At 34.9% G+C, this 24,073-nt stretch overlaps 1 protein-coding gene across 1 annotated transcript in view; it reads right to left on the bottom strand.

The window, feature by feature from the left end:
• Nucleotides 1-24,073, bottom strand: part of ECPAS (Ecm29 proteasome adaptor and scaffold) — a 132,021-nt gene that overhangs the window by 73,020 nt on the left and 34,928 nt on the right. The window contains exons 2-6 of the mRNA XM_044679114.1: nt 14,538-14,568; nt 10,795-10,925; nt 4,455-4,571; nt 2,420-2,538; nt 517-666 (exon numbers count right to left, since the gene is read on the bottom strand). Coding sequence (XP_044535049.1) covers nt 517-666; nt 2,420-2,538; nt 4,455-4,571; nt 10,795-10,925; nt 14,538-14,568 — 548 coding nt within the window. The remainder of the gene's footprint in view (nt 1-516; nt 667-2,419; nt 2,539-4,454; nt 4,572-10,794; nt 10,926-14,537; nt 14,569-24,073) is intronic.

A 24,073-nucleotide genomic window follows, 5' to 3' on the forward strand; every position in this document is an offset into this window, starting at 1 on the left:
CTCTAATAAAATAGAGGATTTCTAAGTATCTGATAAAAAGATCAGAGCTATGTAGAAACTATAAAGTTCACATTTAGGAATTAAACATAAAAATGTGAAACATGAATGAACAATGATGAAAGACTAAACAAGGATAAACAATTTACATTTTAATATGAGATAACATAGATAATACATAATATGTCTCTTATCCACCCTATTATCATGAAGAGTCAAAAGGTCTTAATTAGACAGAAGACCTGGGAGTGGTTCTGTTAACTCTTAATAATCTCAAAATAATGGAAGGGAAGGAAAAAAAGAATATACTAGGGGGAAGGAAGAGATAGAAAATTCAAGAAAATTCTCTCACATAGTTCAATGATATCAGTAGAAGTCTATACAAACAAGGATGAAGAAGTAGGAGGAGCAATTCCTTTTTTATTCCTGATTTATTCCTTTAAAATTCCTGATTTATTCCTTTAAAACATATTTAAAGCAGTAACAATAAAAAATAAGATGAGAATTTTTTTAACTTACCCATAAGGCATCAAGAGGACATCTAGCATGAAGTCCAAAAGCAGCTGTACAGTCTTTGGTTTCTCAGCAAGATTAAACGGAGAAGCTGCTTTAGACGGTTCAACAGGGTATTTCATGTGAAAAAGGGTTGGTATTAGAAGATGCATTAAGCTGAAAAGATAATTGTTTGCCAAAATTATTTTAAAACAATTTTATACCTCATATATAAGACATAAAGCAGCAAATAAATTATTAATGAATGGTCATTATGGCAATATGGATTCTGCTCATAAAGACTGGCAGTGTTCATACAAAGCAAAGTACTGAGAATATTTTTTTTAAAAAAGGAAAACTGTCCCTTGCTCTTAAAGAGATCACATTCTAGTTGGAAGAGACAATACATATAAATGTTTAGGACAAGAGATCAGGAAGGCCTGGAAATCATAACGGTTCAATGGTAAAGTGGATGGCAAAGACTATATACATTCACAGGTAGGAATAGATCAACTGATATGGTTATCTTCCTATTTGCTGGGAGAAATATATTCTCATAACGAACATCTCAGCATCTTCTATCAAACTACTCCTCTTAAGAAAGGGAATTTAGATAACTTGCCCAGGGTCAGAAAATCAACATCAGAAGTGGAAATGAATTGGGTGGGTCTTGGTAACTGAGGGGCAAACTCTCAATCCCTTATATCAATTACACCACCTCTCTGATGGTTGGATGGATGGATGGATTGACAGATAGATGGACAGATGAATGGACGGATAAATACAAAACACAGATAAAAAGATATGTATTTCCTTTTGTTATATGAAGTTTTCTGGAAATTCTAAAAAAAAATACTATAAACCTATAATGCTTTAAGTGACTATTACTTGTTAAATTTATATAGGCTTTAAACACTCATGTGAGTCAGCTTTATTTTTCCCTCACAAGTTTCAACAATCATTCATCTAACATAGATTCAAAAGGGAACTTATTTCCCTCATTTAAAATGTTCCCAATATTTCATCCTTTAAAAGCACCATGTTCAAATCCAATGTTCTGGACTTTGCTACAAGTAGCAATGCAACAAGCCAAAATACTCCTGAAGGACTTATGTGAAAGAATGCTCTCCGCAATGAGAGAAAGAACTATGGGAGTAGAAATGCAAAAGAACATACGATATCACTTATCACATGTGGATATGGATATGTGATTTGAGATTTAGGCTTAAAAAAATCACTCTATAGCAAAAATGAATAATATTGAAATAGATATCAAGTGATAACATTTGTGGAATTGTTTGTCAGCTCTGAGACGGGGGAAGGAAGAAGGGAGGGAAAGAAAATGAATCATGGAAACATGAAATAATATTTTAAAATTAAAATTAAAAAACAAAATAAAATAAAAGCACTATGTTCATATACAGGCTGATTTCTAAGTGACTAATATGTTGATAAAATGTCCTGCACATGTATAATTTTAGCAGTTACAAAAATTAGATGCTTCAAAATTCACACACCAATAGAATGCACACTCTTGATTATGCTGGCATTCAGAATTTTAGTAAAATCATAAAGAGGTAACAAAGGAAGAGTAGCTAGGTGACTCAATGGACTAGGAGACAGGCCTAGAGATGGAAGGTCCTGGATTCAAATCTGGCCTTGGACACTTCTTAGCTGTGTCATGCTGGGCCAATCACTTAGTCTAGTCCTTACCACTCTTCTACCTTGGGATCAATATACAGTAATGAGTTTAAGATGGAAACTAAGGGTTAAAAAAAATAACAAAGGTTATCCAGTAGTTTTGAGACATTTAAAAGAGGTAGAAGTTACATGTTATCCTAATTCGAACTAAATTAACATAGTGCTTACTTTAAATCAATGTTAGTACTTTAATTTATTACATACAGAAGTCATCAAAAAAAAACCATACCTATCCTGCTGAGGCTGAGGCTTCCCTTCCATTGCAGTAAGAAGTGTAGGGGCAAGTTCACACTGTTTTTCCACTGGTAATCGAGGATAGCCCATCTTAACATAAATTATAGTAAAATTCTAGAAAGGAAAGGGGAAAACCAAATATCAAAATAAATGAAATCTGACTTTATTCAAAAGACATAGTTTATGACTTTGTCAGGTAATCTAAGTTAATTATTTTTTGGTAACTAATAGCATCATCTTCCCTTCTGTAATATTTTTGCTTTTTGACTTTAAGTCAATTATCAAATTTGAAGGGGAAAAAAAATCACCAATCCATCAGTGAATTAAAATGTGGATACTTAATTGGATTTGAGAAAGAATTATAATCTGAAGTTCTCATCACTTTACCACTGACAATTAAAAAAAAAGTCTATGCACTACAAATTTCTTACATTACAGTTTTAAGCTAATTAAGTTTTAAACTGCACTAAGACTTCTGGGACACCCTATATAAGTAAACCTTGCCTACACAGTCAAACTGCTGACAGATTCTCTTTGAGTCAGTGAAATCTTTGGAAATCGCATCAACTCTTCCAGGTTAGGCAATTTTTCATATATAATTTTGCCTTTCATATACAACTTTTGTTAGTATATATAAATATATTGTGTTCAATTTCTATAACATAGAGCTGACATTTTTCCTCATTTCTGAAATGCTTGAATTTATGTACTTTAAAAATACTACACTTAAATAATAAAATAGGAATATTGATATTTATTTGGGGAAAGCCAAATGCGAGTTTGGCTGAAATACACAGTACATGAATGGGAAATGAGGCCCAAAAGATAAGCTGGAGCCACCTATGATGGGCAATAGGGAAGTACATAGAATGTTTCAGTAAGGGAACTTGACAGATTTTGTTAGGTAAATTGGTGAAAGATAAAAACTAGAGAAATGTTGGAAAAAAAGGAAAGTCTGACCTAGAATGGCAGAATGGAAAGAAATAGATATGAGATATTTGAAACAGAGTCAGTAGGACTTTGTGAAACAGTAGAAGTGGAAAATGAGAAAAAGGGAAGGGTCAAAGATGATCATCTGATTTATCAAAATTCAACTGATACAATTTTTCTGGTAACAGAACAAAATATTTCTGTAATGTGGTCAGAGGTAAGCAGCTTAAGCAATAGCTAAAAAATGCCACTCAACACTTGGACCTTCCTAGGGGGAAAAAGTACTACATCTGTTGCAAGGACATCTAGTAAAAAGAGGAGGCCTTATCATATGGTATCAAAACTACTTAAATGTGCAAACCTTGAAAATAACAGAGATATTTTTTCCAAAATCCCATGCAATACGAAAGGGACAAGATGGAAGATATATAAATAAAAAGGTTTTTTTCAAATCAAACTGTATCTTACTTTTCCCTCTAGGTTTTTTTTATCTTTTTTTTTTCCCCTTTTTAAAACCCTTACCTTGCATCTTAGAATTAATACTGTCTATTGGTTCCCAGGCAGAAGAGTGGTAAAGGCTAGGCAATGGGGATTAAGTGACTTGTCCAGGGTCACACAGCTAGGAAGTGTCTGAGGGCAAATTTGAACGCAGAACCTCCCATCTCTAGCCCTGGCTCTCAATCCACTGAGCCACCCAGCTGCCCTCTACATTTTTTTTTTATTTTTCATTATTTTCAGTTGCTTATTGTATTCCCACTTAACCTCAAAAATCTTTCCATATTTTTTCTTTTGTTTAGGAAAAAGTAATTTCTTTTATGGCCAATATATCATTCTTCTGAATCAGACAACCTATTTTATTTAAATTCCCTTTTCTGCTGTACAATGTTCCTCCACTGACCTACTCTCAGAGATTCCTTTAAGGTCATCTCTCTGGAAAAGTATTCATGGAAAACAAGAACACTGCTTAAAAAGAAAGTATCCTGTAAATTTCAACTACAAAAAATCTGTGTCCAAATTTCAGACTTTCCAATTATTTAAGAAAACATTATTTTTAAGGAACCATTATAAGTCAGTTAAACACTCTTAAGAAAACCACTCACTGTGACAAAGGAAACTGCGGCAGGATCCTGGTACTGAACCAATAAAGTCTCAACTGGAAGCTGTATTTTTGGACGGCTCTTTATTCGTTTATTCAGGTGGACCAATAGCTCCATGACCTAGAGTAAAGAAGAGGCAACTTCTCAACAACTACATCATCAATAAATTTAGTATTAAAAAATTCATATGATTTACATATCAGTCAACAACTCACAGTAACTGTGGGAGGGGATCTAAATAACAGTAAAAACAGTTAATAGAAATGGAAGTTATAGATGTTTTTCTTTCCCTTCTGTGCAGTTTCTTTTCTAGACTGTGGCAAAAAACAAATTTTAGAGTTGTATTTGGCCATCATTCTTGCACTTATAAACAAACCATATGGTCAAGAGAGGATAACTAGAAAGAAGAGAACTGGATTTGCAAAGAATATTATTATTCAAACTTTTAGGTAAAATGTTAATTTCAATTTTAATAATTTCATAAACCTAAACCTTGGTTAGTTTATGAAACCTAGCTAACTTCCACAGTTTGAAAACCTTGCTCTACAAGACTGAATAACAATAATTTCAAAAACTTGTTTCTCACAAAAATACTTTGTGATAAGTTGAAAGAGTCTTATCATCAATTCTATGAATTGGGAAAGGGTCTCAGAGAGAATGATTTGCATAATTACAGAGTAAGCAAAGACTGAGCTTTTTCTTATGTATAGGATCCAAGACTCTTACCATACCAATTCTCAGAATAAATTAAAACCACTAAAATATTAGGGAACACAACTGTTACAAGTCAAAATTCATACATGTCATAGACAAGAGACAATGATATATTTTTAAATTGTCATTACTACACAAATGTTTCTCTGTAGCTGGTCTGTTAGCATCTTCATCTGTTTGAAATGTTTCCATTTAAAATCTTTCAAAAGAAATAGTGTTAATTTGAATCACGACATCCATAAAGTTCTACAAGTCTTTTTCACAAGACGAGATACAATGAGTAAAATAAATTAAATTTAGCAAAATTTACTAACAAACTATCACTACAAAGACTACCAAAATAGTGTAAAAGGAGCTTACAACTTGAATAAGCAAATAAAGCAAAACAAAATAATACAAGTCAGAAAATAATTAAGTGCAAATATTTGAAATTCTATGAGAATCAAGAGATAATAACTAAGAGAAATCAACATGAGCTTTGAGTGGTAAGAAGATCTCATGAAAGAGATAAAATCTAAGCCGGGCCCTAAAGTTAAAATAAGTTCAAGATAGATAAAACCTGCTCAAGAGAGGGTATCCCAGGAAGAGAAAATAGTACATTAAAGGCTCAGAGACCGCTAGGAGCACAATATATTTGAAGGATATTAAAAATCTCAGTCTAAATGGACCAGAAGGTTCAAGATAGTATATGCACATGGTGGGATAAGATTATAAAAGGTCTTAAATGTTAACTAAAGTAAATTAGATTTTATCTTGTAAGAAATATAAAGTTACCATGTCTGGCAGCAGACAGAAAAAGGCTAGAGAGAGAGAGACTGATGACAAAAGATAAGTCACAAGAAATTAGTGGCCTGAACTAGAGGATAGTAGGAACAGAAAAGGAGTAGTGATCAACCTAGAATTTCCAGAGAAGAATGAAAAGAAATCAAGTCACTACACCAAGATAGAGACGATATAAACCAATTATATAGTTTAACTTGTCTGTTGAGGGAAAGAAAGAGGAGGGGGAAAATGAAAATTTAAGGAAAGTAGAAAAGGTTTGAAATAACAGCAACTAAGCCTCATCTAAAACTTGAGTGGATCAATTTATAGTGAACCAGTTCTTTATGACTCTGCATCATTTCCCCCAATATGACTATACAAGTTATAAGCAGAAACTTCCAAAAATGTCATAGTTGATTCATTAAATGTCCAGGAAGGCAAGGGCAGTAATATGAAAGGCAATGACTTAATTAGCTGAACATGGTACTTATATTCTGGAAGTAAAATAGTTTTCTATGTTCTTTTCCAAAGTCTTTAAACAGAAACAAATTCACTTAAAGCAAATAATTCAGAATATTCTGGAAAAACACTAACATATTTGCCACTGTACCCAATGTAGAAGGGTCCTAGGACCTTATTGGAATCTAGAAGTATGCTACTTCCTAATAAAAGATCATACATAGCTCTTTTTTTTTTTAAACCCTTAACTTCTGTGCATTGGCTCCTACGTGGAAGAGTGGTAAGGGTGGGCAATGGGGGTCAAGTGACTTGCCCAGGGTCACACAGCTGGGAAGTGTCTGAGGCCGGATTTGAACCTAGGACCTCCTGTCTCTAGGCCTGACTCTCAATCCACTGAGCTACCCAGCTGCCCCTCATACATAGCTCTTAATGGTAATTAGCCAACTCCCCCAGACACCAGACAGAGATGGGTGACAAAGTGAAGAGTTACATGCAAAGCTACAACCAAATGCTGTATAGTCCTAACTATTCTTATTCAGATGTCAAAAATGAATCCTACTGAAAAGAAAAGCTAATATTTATAAGTGCTTAAGTGAAATACACATATTAATTCATTTGATCTTCAGGATCTATGAGACAAATGTTATTATGATATCTCTTTTACTAGATGAAACTAAAGCTCAAAGAGGTATCATTTAAAGATATTACTTAATATATAAAATACTTGTCTGATCAGATATAAAATGGAATTCATTGTGGAAAATTTTTCTTAATTACTCTCTCCCTAAAATGAGAAATAAACTCCACCAGTGTTAGTGGCCTCTTAGAATTGAGGGATTCTCTTCTATGAACCTCATTTGCCAGCTCATCACTACCTGTACCCCAGAGGACCACAACTATGATTTAAAATGCATAACTTCAAACTAGGGGAGCTAATAAAACATAGGAACTAAAATTTAATAACTGTAAGTCTTCAAAAAATATTAAATTAATTCTTTGTTTTACCTAGTCCTCAAAAGCTAAATCGCATACATCAGGTTTTCAAGGGCCAAAAATAATGTATCTAAACCAAATGTATAAAAGTAGATGGGTGACAACAAATAAATGACAAACAGGAAAGATGTTCCAAGACTGTCATAGTAAACACTTCATATATATCTAACATCAAAGTTCTCTCTATAGTGTATGATGAAGTAGAAATGGCATTAAAGGAAACAAACACAACAAGATTCACTAAGAAATATACAATTCTGAGAGTACAGAGTCTCAAGATATTTGAAAGCGAAAGAAATATAGAAACAGGAAGGAGAAAAGCAAAATTCATTATTATTAGGTAAAAACAATTGAGAAAATGTCAAAAACTAACAGATCATCTACCTATTTTTCCACCTCTATAAGATCTATGAAAATAATCTGTACACGTACTGAATGAAAATCCTGTGAATAAGAAAAGAACAGATGAGTTTTCGCAAATTATTTTCTACAGCAGACCACATCTTTTTTAATGATACTTAAAAAAAGGAATAAAATAAAGGACTAAAAAAGGAAATAGAAGATTCTATATTTTACATATTAACTATAAGAAGTCAGAGTCAAATGCATAATACAATATACAAAAAAATCAGAGCAAGATACAGTCTTAAATGCTTTAATAAAATAGTTTTCTGCTTGGGCATTTGATCCCTTATGCCCTCAAATATAAGTAAGCATTTCACATGCCATGTGTTAAAATACTACAAGATTCCTTGAATAACAAAACAAATAATTTTGTTCAATTGTTCAACTGACTGATCATTAATAAAGCATAAAACAAGGAGGCATATGCCCACCAAATATGTTTACCATTGTCAGAGATGTTTAACAAGAATCTAAAAAGGATTCCTAATAGATAGTGAGGTCTTTCAGGCTGTCCAACTTGCAATAACTTTAAATTGCTTAGATAAGCATCTAGTAAAGCCTATTAGATGAAAGCCAAATTAAGGTTAATTATTTACACAGGGGAGAAAAAGTGAAGTAAAGAATGACTATTATTCAGATTATGATATGCAGTTAGGTGGCATGTATCTTGGTCAGACACTGGCAAATGGACAATGAAATGGACCTGAAATTCAAGAGGAGAGTGAGCTGTTGTTATCTTTTGTAAATTACAAAATTTTTAATCCATCGGATGTCAAGAGATTTAGAGAAAGGCTCTCTATCCTAGTAACTAGAAGATTTAGAAAAGGACATGGGTAAGAATTGTACAGCACAGGAGAGTGTATAAATTGTGACATGCACCAGTAGAGGGGGCACTCACATCAATAAGCTTCTTATCCTTCAAGAAATAATAGTTAAAGACAAGTGCTTTTCTCTGAAGATCATCAGCAAGGTTATGAAAAGATGAATAGTGGAGATTAATGACTCCCTGGCTCAGAGTTAATAAAGCAGCTACTGTCAATCTTTAAAGTTCAATGTCCTCCTAGCATATGTATTCAAGATAAAAGAGAAATTCCATTCAAAATAACTACTGAAAATAAAAACTAAGTTTATCTTTGACGACATACCCAAGACATCTGCATCTTCACATTCTGTGAGATTCTTGTCCCTATCATGCTGTAAATTCTCCCTGAGAGAAACCAGAAGTATGGGGGAATTATCTCTAAATTTCTTGCTATATCCACTGGTTATCACTTGCTCTCCTTACATGAGCCCACCTTTTCTAATCATACATAATATGATAGCTAATATTTATATAGTGCTTACTATATTCCAGGCACTGTGCTAAGCACTTTACAATTATGATCTCATTGAATCCTCACAAAAACCCTGAGAGGTACCTGCTATTATTATCATTCTCATTTTACATATGACGAAACTTGGGCAGTCAGAGTTAAGTGACTTTCCCAGGATCAGAGAGCTTATAAATATATATGGTTAGATCTGAACTCAGGTCTTCCTAACTCCAGACTTGGTCTTCTACCTACTGTATCATCTAGCTGCCTCAACTAAAAGAATAGAAGATAAAAAAAGAATATAAGTTAAGTAAAGGGATTGTAAAAAAAAGGGATTGTAAAAAAGCACCTAGCCACCCTTGATGAAGCAAGTCCTCGAACTTCAATGAATTAAATGAATTAAATTTCAGGTCACTGAAAGGGCAGAAGAAATGTCTAAGCCAATGAAAATGTGAAAAATAATAAAAATTGAGAAATATGACTCTGCTGGAGAGAGGCAAATGTCTCAGTTTTTTAAAAAGCCAAGAGAAGAGAGGTTTCCTTAAACTATAAGGCTAATATTCTTGACTTAATTTTCTACCAAAATTATAGAACCTATTATTAGAAAAATGGTTTTCAAAATCTCAGAAAAGGAAGTAACAAATATGGGGCAGCATGGTACTCCGGACAGATTCTGGCAGACTAAAATTATTTTCTCCAAAGTGACTAGACAGAGATTATGGCTCCATGTAAAGGCAAAACTTCCTAACCATTAGAGCCATCCAAAATTGGAATTAGTTGTCTTCAAAAATACTGATTCCTTAACACCAGAATGTAAAAGTGAAGTTTAATCACATCTGTCTAGAATGTTAAAAAAAAATCCAATTCGAGTATGGATTTTTCTACATGTATTAATCTTTGAGAAGCAAAAAAAAAAAACAAAACATATATTTAACAGATTTTTTTTTAAACCCTTGTACTTCGGTGTATTGTCTCATAGGTGGAAGATTGGCAAGGGTGGGCAATGGGGGTCAAGTGACTTGCCCAGGGTCACACAGCTGGGAAGTGGCTGAGGCCGGGTTTGAACCTAGGAACTCCTGTCTCTAGGCCTGACTCTCACTCCACTGAGCTACCCAGCTGCCCCTTAACAGATTTTTAAAAATAAAATGATATGGCTTTACTTAATAACTTCATATACATTACAAATTATAAGGCAATATCCTACTTTACAAGTAAAATATATCCATCAGCTAATGTTAAAATGGCAAATCAAAATGATCTCAAATTTTAAAATCTGGCTAATGTCCAGATTATATAAGGAGTTCAGCTTGATTCACTCACTATTTATCATGGACTTCAAGGAACCAGAACTATTTCCTCCCAAGCATGCTTGTTTTGGTGTTTTGAAGAAATAGGAATATAATTTTAGCCAGAGAAAATCATTCCCAAAATAAACTACCTAATACCTAACAGTGTTAGCATGGCTACCAGAATACCGGTATTTCAGAAGGCAACAATTAAACTTGCAGTAGTTACCTAATAAATATCTGCTGAATAACAAAAGACAGAGAAGTCACAAAGACCACACAGATAGATAATTAAGATCTCAGACTTAATCTTTTATGAAACCTGAAAAAAAAAATCTTACAATACATATCAATTTAATCCTGTACTCAAATCAGATATATTATTCCAACCAACTGGTATAGCACACTTACTTTTTTGCGAACTCCTTCCTGTGTGCTAGACAGTTTGAGCAAAACAGGAGGAAGGAATTTAGAGATAATATTCTGTAACTGCTCATCTGTTTCAGCATGACCAAGTCGTAAGAAGACTCGCTCAAGTTGATCTGTAATTTGAAAAGGAGAAAAAGGTATGAAAACGTAGTAAATCACAAATTCAAGTATCAGTGTTTGATTTTGTTTTTTAATCCATTTCATCAAGTTACCAAACCTTATTAATGCTTAAGCATAGGCCAACTATTAATGAAGAATCAAAATGTCACATAAGGACAGTTGTTAAAGTAAATATACACAAGTACATAAGGAGAAGGGAGTGTCAGTCTAATAAACACAAACCTAGGCACTACATTTTTTTAAGATTAACATATTGCCAAAATAACAAGACAACCAATACAGATTTCTACTCTATCCTCAAAGCCAGTAAGTGAAATGGTCAGAATGTGATGACTCAGGAGCCATAACTATATAACTAGTCTCTGATGCAACTAGCAACATTCTTTCACCTCCAAGAGTGATACAACATAGTCTCTAAATTTTCTTTAAAAAGGAACATAGGGAGGGGTAACTTCCAGTCTTCTTTCTTTACCCTAAATTCGGAGGGCCTTCTGAACCTTTTGTTGTTAAACCTGTATAATAAAGAGTCTTCTAGCTCTGGGAAATATGACCTCGCTCCGCCCCCCCCAACCCCCAGTCAGTAGGTAATAGAAAAGAAAGATTTATTGCCGTTTGGGAAAGATGACAAAGATATCTAAAATAGCTGTTAGAATCTCAAACCCATTTCTACATCTCACCAAGTTTGTTATAGTGGTAACTGAGCCATTTCACAGAATACTTAGCTGATATTGCCACAGCCCTAGCCGCCCTGGATCTGAGACAGTAATTTTCATCTTCTTCAGAATCATGCCATTCAAGAGAAGCTTTCTGATTATTGTGCTATGTATACGTGTGTGTGATTCAATACACAACAATCTATGCAGATTCTTGTCATTTAACTGGATATGAGGATGCAATGAAAAATCTACTAGAATATACACAAATGAGAAGCAGTAGCATGGTGAAGTAGAGAAAAAACTAGTGACATAGATTGGTAGAAGGAATTTTCTCATCCAGAACTTCTCTCTACTAATAAATGACAGGTCTAGTCCCTATCCTATTCTATACCTATTTATACACTATATAGTTTTTCACACATACATTTTGATTTTTATTTAATGAGAATTTCGTGACACTTTCTGAAAACTGGGCTATTCAATGAGGATTGGCAGTTATTGCTCTAAAGATTTATGCTCTAAAGACATTTAAAGATATGCCCTCTAATCCATCCTCTCAAAACCATCCAATCCAACAACCATTTTAATTAGTGCCTACTATAGGCAAAGTGTTGGAAATACAAAGAAAAGACAAGTCATCAGACTCAGAAGTTTCATTCTGTTCCCTGTATTCCTCCATGTAAATAAGTATATGCATAATTTATATAAATTACTTCAAGAGTTCCCCTCTAACAAGTAGAGAACAACTTAGGAAAGGATTTATAAAAGATGGAGAATGAGGAAATCTCTTGAGAAAGAGAGCTGAAGAAAGAGAAGAGTATACACTCCATGCATGGGAGAACACCTGTACAAAAAGCCCAGAGGAAGGAAAAAGATTACCAAATATGGAAATTGGCAAGTAGTCCAGTTTGACTAAAATGTATAGTTTGAGCTAGAGAGGTTAACAAATGGGAAAGGTAAGCTGAACACAAATTGGAAGGGCTTTAAAAGCTAAGCTAAGAAACTTACATTTTATCCCACAGGTAAAAAGTTCTTAAAGGGAAGAATGGAAGTCAGACTTGTAGTTTAGGAAAATTTTGGCAACTGCAGAAAGGATTAATTAAAGGGGGGAGAGAGGGGAGGGAAGTAGTCCAATAAAGAAGTTACAGCAATAATCCAAGAAAGATGAAAAGGGCCTAGACTATGGTCATAGACTTGTAAGTGTAGATGAAGGGGCAGATAAGAGATGCTGTGAAGGTAGATTCTTCATTCAGTACTCTACAATTGGTTGGATATGAAAAATGAGAAAAGAATTACCTCCAAAATTTTAAGCCTGAGTGTCTAGAAAGACAATTGTGCCCTCAATAGAAATAAGGATTTGCTGTGGATTTTGGTTTGGAGGAAAGGGGAGTGGAGAAGGGAAGGAAAAATATTAAGTTTTCTTTTGACATGTCAAGTTTGAGATCCTCATGAGATATCCAGGTGTAAGTGTTCAATAGCAACTGGTTATGTTGCCCAGAGGGTATCTAAATGAATAGAAATAATTAAAAGTTACTGGGAACTGGTGAGATCACTAAAAGAGAAAGTGAAGAAGAAAGGGCCTAAGACTGAGTTTTAGGATAGTAGTCTCCAAACTTTTTGGTCATATTCCCCATCAGTTTAAAAAAAGAGTTCAATATGTTACCTCAAAGTGTACACATAAATTTATAAATCACATGCATGAACTACTATATTAGTAAAGTATACTATAAAACTTATGAAAAAACAGAAATTAATATCAGATTGATAAAAATAGATAATAATATTTTATCTTACATCCAAAGAGTTCAGACAGCTCCTTATTACTAACTACCTTGAGTACCACCAAGGGAGACTAGTCTTTCTAGACTACTACTTCAAGAAAGTTCCAGCTACCATGACCCATTTTACTCACTACTCTAGAGAACAACCACAACAGTCTTGCTACCCTATAGAAAATTCTACTGTGGAATAGTAACTGTCTGAATTGTTGTCACACACACACACACACACACACACACACACACACACACACACACACACACACTCCCACCCAGACTGCATTTCAGAGAAGGCCCAGTCACCAGACCTCACTGCCCTAGCCATCTCCCATTTTTGTTTCTGAAAGGTACCCTTTCTTCTCATTCCCCACCTACCCCTCCAATTCTGGAAACATGACCATGAGCAAATTAAATGTGTTACTTCCTGGATGGAGTCTCACTCACTATTCCTCTAACTTATGAGACCAAATAGTTCCTCCTTTCCTCGCCACTATTCCCCTATATAGTAGGTATAAGCTCTGGGAGGGCAGGGACTATGTTTACTTTTCATTTGTATTCTGGGAGCTTATGAAAGTGTTTGGTACATAGTAAAACTCTTAATAAATGCTTCATTCATTCATTCATTAAAGAGAATGGTAGTTTCAAACCTGGACTTTAGGAATATCCTTTTCTCTGTCCTGGGATCAGGTTCCATATCCCCAGTAGGCCATACAAGGCCCAGGGTGGAAGGACTGACCAATGGAAGACTGGTTCTGCCTGGTTTGAGTTGTAGGGGGAGGTGGATAAACCATATTCCATTCCTATTTTGAGGATATGATATGCTCTAAGGCTGTGTTTATCTTTACAAAACAATGTCTGTTTCTGATTTTCTGTTAACGATGAAAGAATGGAATAGAATAAAATGTTAGTGGTTTTGAGAATTTTTTATAAATGAATATCATTTAGGCAACTATGTGAAGGAAGAAGTAGAGAGAGAAAGACTCAAAAGAAGCTATTAAAACAGTCTATTAAGAGATGATGAATAGTAACAGATGATCTAGGGTGATGGTTGTATAAACTGAACAAAGCCAATAGATAAGAAATAATAAAAAGGAAGAATTTAGAAATATCAAGATTTGAAGACTGCTTTAATATGTAGAATAAGGAGAAACAAGAATTAAGAAGATGACACTAAGCTGCGAACTTGTAGCTGCCATTAAAGGCTGGAAAAAAAAAAACCAACCCAATAACAATGGATTTTCCATGAGACCTACATACCTTAAGGAAAAGAAATAGACATTGAAAAATGAAATAAAAGCTCTTAAGAACCAGGTGAATAAGGGACTTAAAAGGGGTAAAAAAAAAAAAGATATACCAAATGGATTTCTTGAAAACTAGAATAGTCCAAATGGAAAAGCAATGACTACATAAAATAGCAACAACAAAAAGGAAAAAAAAAGAATATAAGAGTTCTAAAAAGGAACCTAGAAAGGTCAATTTAATTTGCCTGAACAACTGGAAGAGCCAATATGATGATGTACTGCTAACATCCTAATGAGAAAAGAAGAAACAAGTGTCTCTTCAAAAACTTCATGTATTTTTTATATAAGTTTATAAAAGATGTTTAAATAGGAAAAAAGGTAGTAGGAGCAGATTGGTTCTGTTCAGAGAGTTTCGTGAGGAGAAAGATAAAAAGAGCACATTAGTGCATGGAAAGAATGAAGAAGTGAAACTCACTAGTCTTCATAACAGTGGTACATAAGAAGAGTATATAAATACAGATAAAGGGGTGGTGGGAGTGGGCATCAGATGAACCAAAATGGGATGAGAGGTAGAAGATGGGTAGAAGAATTACTAAAAATCTAAGGGAATATATCTTGGAAATGACTAAACAAATTGTGGTATATGAATATAATGAAAGTATACTATAAAAAATGACTCAAAAAATTTTTCAGAGAATCCTAGGTAGTATGAATAGACCTGCAATCAAGTAAGCAGAACCAGAAAAACAATTTACATGGACAGCAATACCATAAAGAAAACTAACTTTGAAATACTTGAGAATTCTAATCAATACAAAATTGTCAATCACATCTCCAAAAGGCCTATAATGAAGCATATTATCCATTTCTTAACAGAGGAAGAGGAGATGGACATAATGTACAGAAATATATTCTTTACCTAGCCAAACATAGATTTGGGAACATATACAGATTTGCTTTGTTTAACCATACTTATTTTGATTTTCTTCTTTCATTCTCTTGGTTTTAATTCAGGGAAGAAGTGTCAGATGGGTGGACACTGCTTGACACATATTAATTATTAAGCCAGCCAACAGTGAAATCAAAAAAGAGAGTCACTGTACCGTTAAATGTATACAAAGCATTTTAGAAGAAAGCAAAAACAAGCAAGAAAATACCTTTAAAAAGGTATAAAAGCAAGCTATATAAAATAGAGATCAATGGTTTCACATAAAATCCTTTTTTTTGTATTCTATGTGTATGAAAAAAAGTGTTTAATTAATTTAAAAATTCTGTCCTGATTTGGTCATTCAACATGTTATCTATTCCTACCAGCTGTGAGTCCATGCATTTACCAATGCCTTCAAATAAGCCGCTAAGAAAAATGCTGACTAGCAAAGGACAAAGGAAGAATCCTTGATATGATCAAATAGACACCATGAAAACAAGATTCCAGAAAACTCTAGCCGTTTAAAACAATGGGCTGAATCTAAAGAGATGAAACTTAATAGAAATAAATTATAAGACCTATAATTAGATTCTCCAAATTACTTTCACAAGAACAGTTATAGAAATTATGGATAGACAACAGTTTTGGGTAAAGATAAGATAATCTAAGGTTTTTGGTGGTCTTGAAAGCTTTGTAGGAGTTAATAGTCTTTTCTGGCCATCTTGTCAGACTATTGATGCCTACAAAGAAGTTGCAAATTAGGCCATATTTGGATCCAGCTCTGACTCCATCTAATTCTACTATCAATCTAATCCACATCTCTTCATCTTGTCCATAAAAAATGTTTTGAACAATTGCTTAAGTCTACATATACTATATATAGTTATACAATATTCTGAACAACCAGTCAAGTTGATAGTTGACAAAAAAGGAAATTAGGTTAGTTTGTCATGAAACCAAGATGGATCTTTTTTTTGTTTGTTTTTTTGTCTTATTTTTTAAACCCTTAACTTCTGTGTATTGGCTCATAGGTGGAAGAGTGGCTCTCAATCCACTGAGATACCCAGCTGCCCCCCAAGATGGATCTTAATAACGACCACTGCTACTCTTTCTATATGCTTACAAATCATCCATTTAATAAATCCTCAAAAATTATCCCTTTAGCTTTATTTCAATGGATATTATTTTGTGATATCATCAATGAGTACTCCATCCAAAAGTAAAGATCTTTCCTAGCCATACTTTCTTCTTATCAGAAGACTCTAGGCTAAAGTCTTCTGAGAAATCCACCTGAAGAAAACTACATAACGTTCAGGAAACTTTCCTTTAAGTCAGTAATGGGCAAACTTTTTAAAGAGGGGGCCAAAGGAAAGGAAATGTTCATCTGTCAGTCTGTTTCTAAGGCAACTCTTTCGAAGTTTCATTGTATTGTATCCTACTCATTGTATTTCGTCAGATTAGGAATAATGTCGAGCCCCTGGATAGAACATTTCAGGGGGCTGCAGTTTGCCCATCACTGCTCTAAGTTTTTTAACATAAGGTTGGTATGAAATAAATAAACAAGTTTAGTTATTACTGATGCTCACCACAGTTTAGTAAAACTTTTTTTTTATTTTTAGTAAATTTTTTTTTTTAGAATGTGGTACTTAATATTTTCTCACGCCACAGAAAGATATGGAGAGAAAAAAAGGCCAGTTGATTTAACAATGAATGGCCTTAGAATGAACAAATGTGTTTTCTAAGGCAGAGATCAAAGATAGAGATAGAAATTCCATTATGACAGAAATTTTTCACAATTTCTGTTGACATATTTTGTTCATGTAATTTTAAAAAGCTAGATGGCAAAGTATAGAGTTACAGGACTAAAGTCATGAAAATTCATCTTCCTATGTTCAAATTAGGCCTTAGACACTTACTAATTGTGTGTCCCTGGACATATCTATTTTCTGTACCACCCAACTGCTTCAGCCATATCATGTCACCAAAATACATCACTTCTATCCTGAACTTCAAAATACTACTCTGATTGCAACCACCTATTCTCTTCACATTTACTAATCCCTTACTCTCACAAAACATATGCTATAAGTGTTAAAGCTAGAAAGAACCTTGAACATCACAGAGCCTAATCCCCCTTATTTTAGATTAGAAACTGAGGTCCAGAGAGAGGTTAAGTGACTTTCCCAAGATCACAGAGGTATAAAGTGACAGAGTCAAGACCCCAGGTCTCTTACTATAAATCTAGTATTCTTTTTACTTCACCATACAGATAATAAAATGTAAATTACAAGCTTTTGTACCTGGTATGTACAAGGTTTTTGTAGATTGTCTCCTCCATTAGAATGTGAGCTCCTAGAGAGTAGAGAATTACTTCTGCCTTTTATCATGTCCCCAGTGTTTAGTACTATGTTTGATACATAGTAAGTGCTTAGTAAACTGAGTAAGAGCTTGTTGCCTATATATATACCCACAGAGATTCAAGAGATTAAACCAGAGATTAGACTTGGTCAAGTCAAGGTCGACAGGGAGTGGTTACAAAAATTTAATTGGTGATGCAAGAAATAGCGAGTATAAAGCAATGGTCTAAACCCAGGGTTAAATTGGAGTCAGACAAAAAATAATATTAAATAGCAGTTGCTGGTGAAATAATTTTCTCTGATGCAAATTCCTTTCCTTTGAGCAGCAGTGTGCTCCTCCAGCCTCTGCCTTGTTGTAAAATCAGCACTCTTTGGAAGGAGAAGGATAATATTCACCACATCCCTCCTTGCTGCACCAAGACAACACTGCTGAGATGAAATACGTCTTCAAAACTAAGGTTTACTAGTCTATCTTTGGCCTCTATTAACTCCAAGACATGGATACTATCCAACGGTTCTCTATATCCTCTTAAGACTATGCTCCTGACAATCTACTTGGTACCAGAAGCAATCCCATTGTCTGCACAAGTCCAAGATCTCAATTATACATTCTTTTTCATCCTTCCAAAATTTGTAAGAAAAGGCAAAGATTCAAAAGATAGAGAAAGATTCAAAAGATAAGAGTTCAGGGTTGATGTGAACCCACTGTAACAAAAATCAACAGAACACAGGAGAGAAATATAGTAGATAAAGTTAACTTTAATGCTTAATGGGGATGACAATAGCAGCCCAATTTTTATATAATACTGTAAGATCTACAAAGAGCTTCCCTCAAAACTACCCTATATGACGAGTTGGCTGTAAGTATTATTATCTCCTTTTTACAAATCTCAAAATCTCAAGAGATGGAAGTAATATTTGAATAATAGGAAAAGGGACTATTACTCATCTTCCAGTTTCTGAAATCCATAACCAACAATTCAATAAAGAAATACAGAATACAAAGCTGTGGTCTAAATCCAGGAAGGTTAAAATTGGAGGCCAACAGGAAATAATATTAGAAGTAGCAGGTGCTGGTAAAAAAAAACTTTTCTGATGTAAATTCCTTTCCTTTGAGAAGCACTGTGCTCCAAAATATTAAGCTTCATAACTGTACATTATTATTATAACAAATAATAATATGCTTCAAAATATTAAGTGTCTACTATGTGCCAGGCAACTGTCCCTGAAAGTAACTAGTTCACTTCCTTGGAGTGTGGCATTCCAAGTATATTCTAGTCTTGAAAGTATTATTGATGTATTAATATTGTAACCTATGTGCTCATGTACCAGACTCATGGTCATATTATTTCTTGATCATTGTATGTAATTGATACTCTATTAATTCTGATCACACTCCAAACCTACAGTCCAAAGGTCAGGAGAATTCCTGAGCAGGACATTAGCTGCCACAAGGTCCTAGCTCCTACCTTGACAGACCAGATTCCCTACCAGGTCACATGTTTGATTAACCTCCTCCTCTTTGATCTTAAGGTTGTCAGAGCCAATGTCAAATCATATACTATGTCACATGATCATTAACTACCTCCCATTCCCCATTCCTTCATTCTCCAATAAAAGATTTGGGACACGTGTAGCTCTCTCTCTTTTCCACCCTCAGAGGAGCATACACACTGGAGCCCATGTTATTGAACCCTTCATCTCTGAGTCTTTCTTCCTTTATTGTGATCCCTTTATATATATATATATCCTTTCACCCATTTTCCCCCAGTTTCTAACTTCCCTTCTCAGGTGTCCACCCACGAATATATTAATTTGTGGCTGCAGGCAGCTACACTGGAGGTTGCAAATATCCACAGAATTTGTTAGGCTTTGAGAAATATCTGCTCCTACTAGCACTTCAGGATCATTTTCTGGGGGTGTCCAGATAAGAGCCTGCAGAAAAGCCCAGAGATAACTCAACCACAGCCTAAATCATGGATGGATTAAAAGTGTTTGGGTTACACATCAAATCAATCTGTTAAAACCCTAATGCTCAAAGGCAGCAGAGGAGGATGGATACTCAAGCATGGTGAAAGGACCCTGAGAAAGAGTAAACTACAAACCACAGCCAGTCAAGCCAAAATTTACTAGGAATAACAAATCAAACTGGGCAAGATAATTGTGAACAAAGGCATTCTAAAGCTACAGAAGTTAGCAAAAAGTAAAATAGAACATACCATGATGAGAAAGAGGCAATGAAGGGTGGTCTAAGAATTCCCCTGCAAGGGTATTGATATAGCAATAGTATGCTTGTTCCTTATTCCACAAGATGTGATAAGATCAGATAACCTATTTTTAGCCCCTCTCAATTTTCCTGGTTCATTATCCTAATCTGATTTTGCTAATTTCCATATCCAATCCTGTTTCTATGATCTATCATTTTCATGAGTCATTAGCCACCATCAGAGAAGTCTTCCAAAATCTCCCTCCACCCCTGATTCCTTCTCACTTTACCTACGAATTTGCTTAGGCTTCCCTCCTAATCCTAAAAAGAGTTTTCCTGGGGCACTAGGTGGCTCAGTGAATTGAAAGCCTAGGTCCTCAGACACTTCCTAGCAGCAAGACTTAACAACCCCCAATGCCTAGCCCTTACTCTTCTGCCTTGGAACCAGTACTTAGTAATGGTTCCAAGACAGGAGACAAGGGTTAAAAAAAAAAATTTTTTTTAAAAGGCACTTTCCTTTGAGCACTCTCTATTTCTCTCATCCCTTTCACAGACACAAGCCCTTTAAGAACTGTCCTATGCCCAATGTCTGTGCTTTCCCACTACAATTCCTTCAACCTTTTGTATATCTAACTTGTATCTCACATCACTCACCTGAACATGATCTCAAAAAAGATCATGAATGCATCCCTTCACCTCTCCTCATAAAAAAGTAGTCCCCATTGCATGCCCTTCTTTTCAGATATAACTCTTGATTTTCTCCTACATCTCTATTACTTTCCTCTTGCCTTTCATCTTCTTGAATCCTAAGATTCTGTCCTGAACTCCCTCCTCTCTCTATACTGTACTCTCAATCTTTTTAATTTCATTTGCTGCAGTAATTCTGACAAGTACCAGTATGCAGAAATCTCCCCAGGCTTTTCTGGCACTGACCTTTCTCCGGAGCAAAAGATCCCCATCTAAAACAGAGCGCATCTGTCTCTGCCCTGCCCAACCTGCTCCTCCTACACCTCCTGCCTTCATGACTTCCTGTGCTGGTCCCCACCATTCACCCAGTCTCCAGTAACAACAATGAATATTTACATATTGCTTTAAAATGCACAACATTTCCATGTTCAGAACTTCACTGCTGTCTTTGCAATGTCTCCTAGTACCTGGCCTGCCAAATGTGCTCCCATCTGCCCATTCTGGGCCTAGCACCAAAGATCTTGCCACCTGTCCTATGGCATTCCTAGCTTCCTTTAAAGCTCAGCTTAGGCACTACCTTCCACATGAGGCCTTTCTTGACACAGTCACTTAGGTGGCAAACTGGAAAGAGTGATAATTTGAAGTCAGGAAAATGAAGTTCAAATCCTGCTTCTCAGTCTTATGAAATCCTAAGCAAGTCACTTAACCTACTATCAGTTTCTACATCTATAATATGAGGATTATAAAAGAACCCAGCCCACAAGGTTGAACAGATCAAATGAGATACTGAGATAGATAGATAGATAGATAGATAGATAGATAGATAGATAGATGGATGGATGGATGATAGATAGATAGATATACAGCCCCTTGCAAGCTTTAAAACAGTGAAACAGTGATTCCCAAAGTGGGTGCTACCATCCCCTGGTGGGTGCTGCAGTGATCCAGGGAAGCGGTGATGGCCACAGATGCATTTATCTTTCCTATTAATTGCTATTAAAATTTTTAAAAAATTAATTTCCAGGGGGCTAAGTAATACTTTTTCTGGAAAGGAGGCAGTAGGTCAAAAAAAGTTTGAGAACCACTGCTTTAAAAGAACAATATAAATGTTAGCTATTAGCGTCCTAGTTTTTAATATTCTCTTCCTCTTGAAATTATTTTGTATTTTATATAATACAGTACTTTGTATTTCCTAATGTACATGCTGTTTCCCCAGGAAAACTGTAAGCTCACTGACACAACTATTTTGGTTTTGTCTTTGTATCCCAAGAAATCAGTGGAATATATCATATTTTCTTCTTTTCCTAAACCTGACCTGAGATTTGATCAGTTAAATGATCTACAAAAGAGGGGTTTTCTCTACTAATATAATATAGCTTACAACAAATATGCTGCCATTTGTAATTTAGTATCTTAAGAGAGTTACCTGTAGTCCTGAGAGATTAAAGGACTTGCAGAAGACATCCAGTTTGTCAGAGGTAGGACTTGAATTCAAGAGTTTCCTACTCAGAAGCCAGCATTCTCTCTGCTATGCTAAGCTGCCTTCTCAAAAAGCTAGTTATGGTGGGACAGGAAACCAGGGAAGAAGCATGATTCAGCCACTTCTTATTTCTCTCTCAACAATTTCTTTCTTCAGTAACAAACATTTGTCATTTCTACTTGTTTTGCTTTTGTGGCATCACTGGCTTTCTACTGACACCTATTAACTGGTTATAACCTTCCACCTAGTCTTTTTAAAGAAAAAAAAAATTTTTTTAACTCTTACTTTCTGTTCTACAATCAATTTCAGTTCTAAGGCAAAAGGAGAGGTAAGAGCTTAGACAAATGGGATTAAATGACTTGCCAAGGATCACATGGCTAGTGTCTGAGACCACATTTGAAGCCAAGACCTCCAGACTACAGGCCTGGTGCCCTATCCACTATGGTACATAGTTGCCCTCCCTTTTCCCCACCAATTAGTCTTCTTACCCCCTCCCTCAAACATATTTTTCATAGAACTACACAACTGATCTTCATTCTACAAGGATATGATCCTATCACTCTTACTCAAAACCCTTGAAAGAATCCTGGTTTCTTACTAAAGTTTAAATTTTGTAGCCTATTGTTTAAATAATCCTCCTCAACCTTCTTTTTTCTAATCCTTGTCTCATACTAGTTCCTTCCAACTTCAACAGCCTTTCATTACTCAAATTCTTTAGAAATATAGGGTGATATTATTTCACTTCAGATAATTTAACCAGTCTCTCCTATACATATTATATTTTCCTGAATCCCTATCTTTGTTGACACTAGTCCCTACTCTGAAATCCCAGATTTACTCTAACAAATTTTATTAACAACCCAGCTCAAACCCATCACTAAACTTTTCCTGATTTACAGCCCATTCTATAATTCTCTTTTTCTCAATTCACTTTTCATTGCTCATTGTACCTTTCTTGTGCATTTATCCTATATTACTTTATTGTAGCTCTTTGTGTTATTCTGTGAAGTCCTACTCCAATACCTCCATGTGATTCAAAAGACACTGAGTTCCTGAAGGCTATACCAACAGAATGTGAATTCTGACAAATCCTACCTTCAAGCTGAAAACAGGCTAAATAGAGGTTTTCATGAAAGACTGTCTTTTTTTCTGAACTTTGGCCTAATTTTGCATAGGCACATAAACAAGGGATAAAGTTCTCTGGCCACAAAAATTCATGAAGACCACTTGTCCTGGGTCACAATGCTATTAAATATCAGAAGACACATTAGAATTCAGATCTTCCTGATTTCCAAGTTGCTATTCCACTCCGCTTCTACTAGCATTCCAGAATTTGGGTTGGTATTGGCTTAGTCAGGGCTCTCCACAGTCACATCTGAAGAATCTTTTAACAGGAGATCAGTTCAGTTCAATTTAACAAACATTTATTAAGGACTTCTTAAGAAGACACAAAGTTTAAAAAGACAAGGGCTTTGCCTTCATGAAGTTTACTCTATGGTAGAGACATGAAGCATCTGTTGATAACTTTATTTATTCATAACTATTTAAAAGATTTATGATTTTATGTGTGTGCAATACTTGCTTTAAAAAAAAACAAAACCTTGCTTTCTGACTTAGAATCTAAGGCAAAAAAGAGGTATGATCTAGGCAAAGGGGACTAAGAGATTTGTCCAGGGTAAAAAAGCTACAAAGTGTCCAAGACCAAATTTGAACCCAGATCCTCCCAACTCTAGGCCTGGTGCTCTATCCACTGTGATACCTAGATTTGTGGTTTGGGGAAAGTTCCTTACAGTTTTTGAGGTTCAGTT

Source organism: Gracilinanus agilis, chromosome 1 (assembly GCF_016433145.1).
Source record: "Gracilinanus agilis isolate LMUSP501 chromosome 1, AgileGrace, whole genome shotgun sequence".
NCBI classification, from domain to species: domain Eukaryota; kingdom Metazoa; phylum Chordata; class Mammalia; order Didelphimorphia; family Didelphidae; genus Gracilinanus; species Gracilinanus agilis.